General features: G+C 30.4%; 2 protein-coding genes across 3 annotated transcripts; both read left to right on the plus strand.

The window, feature by feature from the left end:
* The first annotated feature begins 1,465 nt into the window (after nt 1-1,465).
* LOC140828215 (transcription factor bHLH93-like) lies at nt 1,466-2,818 on the plus strand. Of its 2 annotated transcripts, none has more exons than XM_073191200.1 (4): nt 1,466-1,633; nt 1,759-1,887; nt 1,971-2,138; nt 2,525-2,818. In XM_073191200.1, exons 1-4 carry the CDS (start codon nt 1,502-1,504, stop codon nt 2,537-2,539), a joined length of 444 nt encoding a protein of 147 aa, XP_073047301.1. In that variant the 5' UTR covers nt 1,466-1,501; the 3' UTR covers nt 2,540-2,818. The 2 variants fall into 2 exon arrangements, with proteins under 2 accessions (XP_073047301.1, XP_073047300.1); XM_073191199.1 differs by having other exon boundaries at nt 2,535-2,810.
* A 6,455-nt stretch (nt 2,819-9,273) lies between these two features.
* On the plus strand, nt 9,274-11,019 carry LOC140826257 (cationic peroxidase 1-like). The gene is made up of 4 exons (XM_073188458.1): nt 9,274-9,573; nt 9,688-9,879; nt 10,035-10,200; nt 10,395-11,019. The coding sequence occupies exons 1-4, from the start codon at nt 9,283-9,285 to the stop codon at nt 10,778-10,780; spliced, it is 1,035 nt and encodes a 344-aa protein (XP_073044559.1). The 5' UTR covers nt 9,274-9,282; the 3' UTR covers nt 10,781-11,019.
* The last annotated feature ends 491 nt before the right edge of the window (nt 11,020-11,510 follow it).

Below are 11,510 nucleotides of genomic sequence, written 5' to 3' on the forward strand. Positions count from 1 at the left end.
AAGGCACAACTTCGTTGAACGATATAATGTACTTTTTTTTTTAATAATATATAACTTATCATATTGAGTTCAAGCCCACCCCAACTCTTATTCCTGGATCCGTCCCTGATCATTACCACTTTGATGTTTTTAATGCAGCAATAGATTTTATTTTGATGGAGTTAAATACTCGGTTTAATGAGTCATCGGTGAAACTTCTTTCTCTTAGTATAGCTTTAGATCCTAAAAATTCATTTGACTCATTTAACAGTGATGATATTTGCAAGCTTGCGAAGAAGTTTTATCCTGGAGATTTCACAGATCAAGAAATTGTTTTTTGAATGCATGATCATTATAAATCATTTATGCAAATTTAAAGTTTCTACACTTGTAGTTGTGTCACATTGAAGAGAGGACGGTCAAGTTTTTTGTTATGTTGATAATTGATTCACTTGTTTTACATATTTGGTCTACTGCCACTATTGCAACGGGCTTTTTACAGCAAGAGCATCGCAAAAAATTGACTTTCTTCCGATGTTTGCCTCTAGAATGAGAATTTATCATTGATGTAAATTTTGATGATTTTATTTTTAAAATCCCGAGCCAATTCGTTGACGATATAAGACTTTTTTTTTTAATATATATTTTACATATATTCAAGCCCACCAACCTTATTCCTGGTCGTCCCTGACCGGGACCATAATTACCCTGTTCATGAAAATAATTTCATTTACTGGACTCATGAAAATAATATCACAAGCAAGTGAGAAGATGAAGTGATCGATTACGCTTAGTTAATGATGGAATAAAATAAGGATACGTACTGTGAGACGGAGATAAAAGAATTTAAATGTCGTTTTTGAAATATGCGATTCGGAATGATGTTCTTGCTTATAACATATCTGTTTGTTGCAAGACATATATAGAACGTACGTCCTGTCAAATGGCTCCAAACACATCTCACGGGGGATTAATGATCTCTCTCTAGATAAAGCCCCTTCTTATCTTCAGCTTTGTCACATGATATTTATCTTCCCCGCCTAGCCCGTACACATATATATAACAGTATATTGCATAAAACTAATGTGATGTACTTGTTGATTTACCAAACTGCCTTACTTTCTATGTACTAATTAGCATATTATTTAATAATTTTTATATATGTGAGTGGTTTCCTGATACTAAGAAATCTTGATTAAACACATTTAAATAACTGTTAGTAAAATCCAAGAATAGTACTGATAATGAAATCCATTCAACTATGTTCTCAAAAAAATAAAATAAAATAAAATTCCACTGAACTATCTTTAGCATATCCATTTAGCTAGCTAGCTAGGAGCTAGCTGCTGGTCAATGAATAATAATAATAATAGCATTTTATCATATATTTTTCATAATTTATGATGGGGAGGGCAGAATTGTCATTATCAGACGTAAAAAATCTCGAGTGATAAATTTTGTGGTAGTCATGCAGTCCGAACAGACAGCTATAAGATGAATTCGAGAGTTCATCTTTCCTTATATGAAAGCCTTCAATTCCCTTATCACTTTAGTCTCTCTTATTGTGAAGAAGAAGAAGAAGAATAAAATGGATTCCAGGCCGGAGGAAAACAACTCGTTTCAGTTTAACAAACTGCGACATATGCACGTTGATGTACGTATTCTTCACGACTCTTCATCAATTTATATGTAAAACCTTTCTTCTAAATATGTGACATTTCAATAGGTACTAGCTGTCTGAATTGCCGTAATATTATTAATCATTTGTTTGTTTTGCAGGTGAATACAGCATCAATCGTGGTAGATGCATCCAAATACATAAAAAAGTTGAAGGAAAGGGTAGAAAAACTTGATAAAGAGATCGCTGTTTTGCAAAGCTCAAACGACCAGAAGAAATCCTTACCTTCTGTATGCGGTTTATGCTCAAGAACTAACAAATTATTGTACTAGTTTCGGTGGATAATGTTTCCAAAGTTCATAAATTTCTGCAGGTTAAAGTTGAAACCCTAGAAAAAGGGTTCAGAATAAAGGTATTCTCAGAGAAGACTTGTCCAGGTTTGCTTGTGGCCTTGCTAGAAGCGTTTGAGGAGCTGGGCCTTGAAGTCCTCGACGCTACTGTTTCTTGTGCCCACAACTTTAGTCTTGAAGCCATCAGCGAGGTGAATATATATCATATCTATTTTTATCTTTTTTGATTCTCTGAATTACGAAAGCTACACCACTCATCTTGACCACAATTATCATATTCAGAGTGTGGGGTTTTTGTTTTAACGTAGATTCAAACTCATACAAAAGCTACACCACTCATCTTGACCACAATATATATCATGGATCCAACATGATTGATTTCCTTTCATGGTGGTATTATAGAGAGATGCAATGTGTGTTCCTGCATTTTAAACATTGTATCCAATTTATTGAATTCTAATTTCTTCCTAAATCTAATGGATCCGATAAAAAGAACTGAAATATATGCTAACGAATGTATGAACAAAGACAATGTGTGTACATATAAAACAACAATTAATTATTAATTAGTATTAAGTTGATTGCAGGGTGATGGGCAATTTGATGATAGCATAGATGCCCAGGTGGTAAAACAAGCTGTGTTGCAAGCTATCAGGAGTTGGAATCAAAATAGCGAGCAAGAATAATGTTTTGTTTGTTTTTTTGGGGGCTAATTTTAATGTTAGCGAGGTTTAATATAATGAAAGGAGAAGAAGATAAAGTCTTGTTGCCAAGCCTCTATTTACTTATTATTGATTGATTCTATTCCATGTATACCTATTGAAACTTAATTAACTAATACATCTTGCTAGTAATTGCTATATAAATTTGTATTTCAATTATGTTTGTTGTTGTGGAAAAAAAAAGTCGAAAAGCAAATTTCATCGGTTAATTGATTAAAACTGATATTTGATCGATTTTTTTTTATGGTCGGTATCCTGTGAGATGGCTCGATCTATATTTGAAGTGGAACTGATAATTTTGGCATAAAAATAATAATTTTTATTAGGTCGGGTCGGATTAGAGACATGTCTCAGAAAATTAATCAGTGAGACGATTTCATAAGAGTTTCTACGTTTTTTTAATTAAAAATATAGAACTCTGATCATTTCATTATTTTTAAAAAAAAATGGCGTACACGATAACGAAGATATTGATTTTTAATCATTCACTTATCATATATTTGGTGTGTATGATTAAAATTGTGAAAGACTCGTTCAGCCCTACCATAGGCATTATTATCCTCTTGTTGTGGTTATATTAATAATTTGGGAGAGAAGATATGCTTTTTGATTAATTTAAATTTTTCTTTAATATCTTTAAAGTTTAAAATAATGATAAATTCAATAAATTTAGTAATATTTAAATATAATTTTTAATTTGACTAATATTATAAGTAATTTAATTATTATTAATCATATTTTAATCATCATCATCATTAATATTATTATTATTATTTTTAACCGTAATATTTTAATTGTTACTGAACGTTGTTTAATATTCAATTTGGTATTACTATTTAATTAACACAATAAATGCATATTTGTATTATTATTAATTTTTTTATAATATTAATTGATTTTTTAGTTGTTTTCGGAAATTGGATCGAAATTAGTGAAATTTTAATAAATAATATAATATTTAGTTTTAAATACAATTTTTTAAATAGATTAATTCTAGAAATTTATTTATTTATTCATGCATTTTAAAATACATTACTAATAATATATATATATATATATATGATGAGGGCATTTCAGTAATTATAATGTAATTAACTAAAATAATCAAACAATTTAAAACCATGTCAAGCATCATATAATTTATCACGTACAATGTATTATTTATCCTTACCTTTCATTATAATTACTTTTATTATATATTATTTATTTATCATATCACATTAACCAAAAGATGTCAACATTTTTTTTCCATTCGTGATTCTAAATCCACTAAGGGTGCTTCTAGATATTCAAATTTTTTGAATTGTTTCGATGAATTAAATTCAAATGAATTTCAAATCATATTAATATAATAAGTTTAAATATTTTTAATAGCAAATGTGATAAAAATTCAAATAGATACACTTTGGATATCATTTAAATTCATTAAAAAATCCCAGAGAATTTACAATTTTGATCATGGCGTTGGTCGTCATTTCACGACCTTAGTTTACAAAATTTCAATTTTAGTTATTTTTCATTTAAGTGTTGACTGAAAATAGAATATCACCAATTTTTGGCGTCACATTATCAATTTCCCTCATTTTGTCGTCATTTTTCGGTAGCATGTGCGCAGTACTCTGATGAAAAAGAAGATAATTGAAAAAAAATGAAAATTAGTGCAGTAAGACCATTGAATTAACTAACAAAATGAAAAATGAACAACATGTATGTTACAGGATCAAAATTTTAGTTTTTATTTAAAATCATTTTTTCAAATCAAACCCTTAATTAAGTCCAATCAAATGCAGAAATTCAAATGCAACCTAATTGGTTTGAAAATGAATATCCTTTGTCGGTAGAGTATTTGGGCTTCCAAGTATCAAAATTGTCGACATTGGCCAAACATGCGAACTAATATTATTTATACGGAAATTAATGTATTCATAAAACACGGTCATGATTTGAACCAATATCTGCGTAATGGAGAACAATCTACGTTATCTAAGGTATTTCTGAAAGATGGCCAAGGGCCAAGAACATAGATAAAGAATATATATTTGTGTGCCTGGTCCTATTGTAGCTGCAGCAAATTGTAGCTACGGCAACATTCAAAACAGTTGTCTTCGAACGTACTCTTTAACCATATGACTTTTAACAACGGTTTTAAAAATCTACAACGACGGTTTTTTACCGTCGTCTTTAACAACGGTTTTACAAGACTTACGAAAACGATTTTTCACCGTTGTCTTTAACTTTTTTTTTTGTAGTGTTAATTTCTCTATGAGTCAGCCAAAAATTCTTATTGTGCGTTGGTTGAAACCAGTGCCAAACACATTTAATTTGTAGATCGATCAAGTTTTCAATATATATTAACATTTATTTCATTGGAAATTCCAGATGTAGGTTGTGTATCGTTTTTAATTTATATATCGATCAAGCTTTCAATGAATATTAACTCTGATTGGATTTTCTTGTTCCACATTTTCCATATTTCAATTGTTTCTTACCTCACCATTATTAGTACTAATAAAGTATTTACTGATATTTCTAGTATGCTAATTTGAATAATGCTTCTTCTCTGTATATTTTTTTTTTTGAGGTTGAGATAAATGGTTTTGCGTCATAGTTTATAGATTATATATGTATGCGCGCATTGAATGCATGTCCATTCGATTTTTTTTAACAAGTACTCTTGTTAAAAAAAGTGAAACTAAAATTCAAATATTAAAAATAAAATTTAAATTTTTTTATTTTGAATAAGTTTTTAGATTTTTTCCACATAAATTTAATTTTTTATGCAAAAAGAAGAAGAAAGAAATATGGGGCTAAAAAGAAGAAAGAATGGCATGTTGGAGATTCTAAAAATCACTCCAAGAGAATACTTGTTTCTATTATGACTCAAGTATTATATATAGTATATATTTGCTATTGAAGTATGCAAACTCGAATATATTTTTCGAACAACTTATATTTAATTATTTTAATAGAAAGAATATGCTAAAACTAAAATATAATTTCGAAAATACCTATACGTATACTTATGAATAACTCTATGATTAAACTCATGAAAAATTTACCAGGATTCGTCAATATAACTCCAACATGTACCCAAAAGATCAAAGTTAATATCCCAAGGATAAAAAAAGATACAATCATTGATTTTCCAAGTAAATGATTGAAATTATATACAAATGAGTTCAGAGGGAAAAGTGTTTCCAAATATATATTTAATTATTGAATTAGAACTGCAAGATTTTTTAGGGTTCTAAAGATATAAATATAGAGGATTTAAGTTTGAGATTTTTGACTAAATCTTATATAAAAATCTGTATTATGTAGTTAGGTTTTGGGTTGAATTGCTTCGATTGTGTATACATGGAATTTTTTGTGTGATTAATAAATCAAAAAAATCTATTGGACTTGAACTTCAAACACGCAAAAGAACAAGTAAACAAACATAAAGGTCAAAGTTAGCAATAAAATTTTAATCCTAAAACCTTATTTTCTCCAATAAAAATTTGACTTCTTTAAATTCTTTATTTTGTTTTATTTTCATTTTTTAACAAAACTTAGAACATGGCCAACCAATCGAGCTGCAATATACGACCATGCATATAGTTAGTTATACGTTGAAATGCTAGAAAGGGTCCAAAATAAATTCCAGGGACCATTAAATAAATAATTTTACACCAACGTGGTTCTAATTAGTTGGATGCAATAATTATCCGTGTAATAGAACAATCAAAACGTGATTCTTGAATTTTTATATGATTTAAAAATATCTGAGTTGCACAGTTACCACAATCTAAAGTTTTTGGTAAAACGACAGTCGCATATTCCTACAATTGTTAATCAAAGCCAATGTTACGAGTTTATTTCTTATTGATTGCAATAAATACAATTATTGAGAGATAGATATTCGGGTACAATAATTGTCTGTACTGGATAGAGTAATCGACTGGTGTACGATTTAAAAAATATTCGAATTACACGATTACATCTAGCTATAGTTTTTGTTAAAACGACAAATATTACATCTACATAATAATTGTTAGAGAGAGGAAAAAAAGAGAAATACCGTGATTAAAGATGTGGTATATGTGAACATGATTATTATAAATTATTAAATGACTAATAATCAACGGTCAACAAAATTACATGAAACAGCATTGAGATTGTCTACATCAATGTACAAAAATTAATTTTATTAGCCTTTGGTTTCTTATTAGATTTGTACATACAATATATTTGTGTGTATGGAAAACTAATGAACAAAAAGAAAGTCTTGCAAGTATGTAATCGAGCGAGCAGTGAAGTTAATTGGATTGTCGGATTAATTAATCTCGATAAATCTTTAGTACCAATTGATCATGGGGAAGAATATTTTAGTGTTTTATTGATTTTAAAATAGCCCAAAAAAAGTATTTCCTTGTACATAATGTCATAAAAAATTAAACCGAAAAATAAAGATTGTCCTAAGGCCGATATTCTCGAGTTATACTATTCGAGGGGCCATGATGACTGATTTTGGACCTCCCAATGATTCTTTGCTCGTGCATGGAGGTTTTCATCGGCTTGTGGCTGACACGTGAGTCCAGGTTTCAGACGTTATAATTATTAAATATTATTTAAACTTATTTTAAAAATTAAAAAAAATACATGTCATGCGACGTGAAACAACAATTGATTTATTTCATATAAAAGTGGTTTGTACTTCAAATTTATGTATTTATGTATTATTATACATACATGTATGTATATATTATATATTATTATTATTAAGATTAGAACTTTGAATCGAACTCAATCTCAAAAGCTAGCTCAAAGGGGACGATTGTCCAAGACTATATATACAACTCCCAAGTATTTTACCCAACCGATGTGGGATAACTAACATATATCATATTAAATAATTGTTATCGATATTTTACTATACAGATACATTCTTTTTTATATACTGACGGTCTTGTGCATTGATATATAATATAATATAAAAATATAATAGTAGAATCTTAAAAAATTTATTCATGTGGAAAAGTTAATATTCATATTCACCTTTCATTTACATGAAACTTTGAAAGCAAAAAGGATATTTATATATATATATATATATATATATATATATATATATATATATATATATATATATATATATATATATATATATTGCAATTGGGATAGTTGTAGGAGAAAAAACACGAGGATAGTGTGAAAAAGAAAATAGGTATTGTTGGGAAAGTTAATTTTCAAATTGCATTTCTTAACTAGTGGAATTGATAAAAGTAATCTTAGGATTAAACTATATCCTATGATCCCCACAGCCCACCCAAAAAGCTAGCTATAGCTAACGAGAATATTGGAGGTAGGTGGTGCTCAGAAGAAGACGAATTAGCGTGTGGGCTCATCCACGAAAATTCATGCATGCTTTGTCCAATTAATCTTTGCAAAACCGTGTTTCTTAAATTTTTAATAAAACGACATTCCAAAATTGTCAAATAATCCGACTTCGTAGTTTCTAAAGTTCAACATATGATTTACCGAACATGAAAAAGATCCCTTTTTCTAGAGGATTTGTTGAAACCTAATTTTCGTTAGTGATTACAATTGACTTGATTTGATCTTTTCAATGTTGCTTAATGTTGACGAAAAATAATTATCAATGATAATATCATGCATCGTCTTAAATCTCTCAACACAATTATTGTCATTAGGAGTCCAATCTATTAGTTTTTTCCAAGTTTTAGTTATAGTTCATTAAGTTAATCTTTATTGGTACGTACTTTTTATTCCTTTTATGTCCAACGCATGTCAGCAATTCCGGTGTCACATCATCAATTCTTGATATCGCGTTATCATTTTTAAATATCGCGTTAACACTATAATTGAAAACGACTAAAAGTGAGAACAAAGACCAATTTATTGGACTAGAGATTTAATTTTGTAAACTAATTACTAGACTAAAAATTATTAAATGTATACAAAGTTATATGACCAAAATTATAATTTTTTTCGAATATTAAATATTATGTTTTATATGTACTGCATGTGATTAGTAATCGAGAAATGATTTAACTATGTTGATTTGAAGAAGTTTCCTTGCGACCATAGTGCCTGCAGGCTGCACATCTGTAAATCAACCTACCAAGATTCTCGTTCTTTCTCCATTCACACTCGAGGAAGACAAAATTTCCAGTTGAATATAAAACTTACTGATAAAACATTCACCGGAAGATAACTTTAACGTGTATATTTTTGTTCAGTTAGGCCTTGCTAAATGTAATTGAAGGGGATATATAGAAATAAAACACAAAAAAATTTATGCGTGTTTTCGAATTAATTAATAATCAACAACGATATGATGTGATGCCCTGGCGACTTCTGAATATATGAAGCAATCTTTTTCTTGATCGAGCTATGATGGTTGAAATATTAAAAATTTCAAAGGCCCTAATCCTAGTGTGTTCTGTTATAGAGACCAGATGGAACACAAAGTTGTTGGCTTTCGCTGTCACGGATGAATCTTTTGAATAATCCATTTCCATGTGGAAATCTTGACGTAGTATTGGCATTGGAATACTACACACTAACACACCTATGGCCAACTATAAATATGTGTAGTAGCAAGTGACTAATGAACCACAACAACACAATAATTGTCGACAGAAACATAAAACTCTCCGTTTCTGTGATACAATTACTTTATTTAGTCATGGTGGCTACAAAGATTAATTCCTATTTTTCAATCCTAGTTCTACTCCTCCTAACGGGAGCATGTAGCGCGCAGTTGTCAGCGAATTTCTACTCTTCAACATGTCCTAATCTCCTCTCTATTATTAAGACAGCCGTAACCTCGGCGGTGACCACAGAGGCTCGCATGGGCGCATCGTTGCTTCGTCTCCATTTTCACGATTGCTTTGTCAATGTAAGCTCTATTTTCATACGACAGCTTGTTATAGTCAAATACTCAAATTACCTTAGCAAACGAACTATGTCATGCGTGTAATATTTCTAATTATTTGAAACTGCATGCATGCAGGGATGCGATGCATCGGTTTTACTGGATGATAACGCGACTTTTACTGGAGAGCAGACCGCCGGTCCGAATGTGAATTCGTTAAGAGGGTTTGATGTGATCGACACCATTAAAACTCAAGTTGAAAGTTCCTGTCCTCAAGTGGTTTCTTGCGCTGATATTTTGGCTGTTGCAGCACGAGATAGCGTCGTAGCGGTTAGTATATTAACTCACATGTCCAAAATCTTACGAAATAAAAATAAAATTACATTGCGGCTTCGATCATCAATTTTTTGCCAACATCTATCATATCAAAGTACTGCTAAATGTAATCTAATGGATATGAAATATATATTTATTTGTCGATCCAGCTGCAAGGCCCTAGTTGGTCCGTTGCACTCGGGAGAAGGGACTCAACCACCGCAAGTTTAAGTGCCGCAAACAGCCAAATCCCCGGTCCTGGTTTGAATCTTAATGCTCTTATTACTTCCTTCTCTAACAAAGGCTTCACTACCAGGGAAATGGTGGCCCTTTCAGGTAAATATATTTGCTAAACATTCAATAATATTCACATGAAAAGAATTTAAAAAAATCTCGATGAATAATTTAGAGGAGAGCATATCGTAACATAATAAACATATATATATATATATAGACACACGCACATAGATGCAAGTATATATGTATGTACGTAAATCTAAACTTATAAATACTTGCGTAAATACGTACAGGGTCTCACACAATTGGGCAGGCAAGATGCACAACTTTCAGGACCAGACTTTACAATGAAGCCAACATAAACGCCTCGTTGGCAACCTCGTTAAGAGCAAATTGCCCCAGCAGCGGTGGAAACAACAACCTTTCGCCGTTGGACACCCTTAGCCCGACAGCATTTAACAACGACTACTTCAAGAATTTGGTATCCTTGAAGGGGCTTCTCCATTCCGATCAGCAACTCTTCAACAACGGCTCCACCGACGCTCAAGTTAACGCTTACTCGTCAAACTCAGCCACTTTCTTCAATGATTTCGCTAGTGCTATGATCAAGATGTCGAATCTTAGCCCATTGACGGGATCCAATGGGCAGATCAGGGCAAACTGTGGGAGAACCAATTAGAAGAATTTCTAATTATTCATGATTTAAGCGACTACTTCTGTGGTCTAATGGCTCAAAATTTTTGTCCCTTGCCTGCTTCATCGTTTCTGTTTGTTAAAAAAAATAAAGTTGATGTTGAAGTTAAAGGACATTCACATCAACTATTTTTCCCTTTACTAGTTATTTACTATGACCCTTCAGACTCAATATAAAGATATATGTTAAATTTCAATATTAAATTATGGACAATTTTAGCAATATACCTTCGTTACTTTTGTGGTTTTAATGATTTATGTTGTCAAATTTCGGTGTCAGTTCTATAGTTTTTTTTTTTGTCAACTTTAATAGAGGGCCGAAATGACAAAAAAAAACAAATATACCGGACCAAAAATACAAATTTTCCTAAATTATGATTAATTTTTTTTATGAAATTATAACCAAGTTAGACTAAATATTTTCTCAGTAAAATTTATATCTATAGTTTTTTTGTTATATATAATATATATATATTACGAAAATAAGAATATTAGGGAAGGGATATTTTTTTCACTTCTTATTTTTACGTTAAAGAGTATAAATGCGGTCGCAAGAATCAAAATTATTCTACTGCGACGATATATATTTAATGAAGAAACTTAGAAAAATTAATCTCCTGTTTTAAATATGTAGTGCTACCAAGCGATTTAAATTTGTCAACTTCACTAGTTAATGGTGAAAACGAACCAAATTAAAAGGTTATTTACGTATGTAA

The sequence above is a fragment of the Primulina eburnea genome, chromosome 3 (genome assembly GCF_022965805.1).
Source record: "Primulina eburnea isolate SZY01 chromosome 3, ASM2296580v1, whole genome shotgun sequence".
Classification (NCBI taxonomy): Eukaryota; Viridiplantae; Streptophyta; class Magnoliopsida; order Lamiales; family Gesneriaceae; genus Primulina; species Primulina eburnea.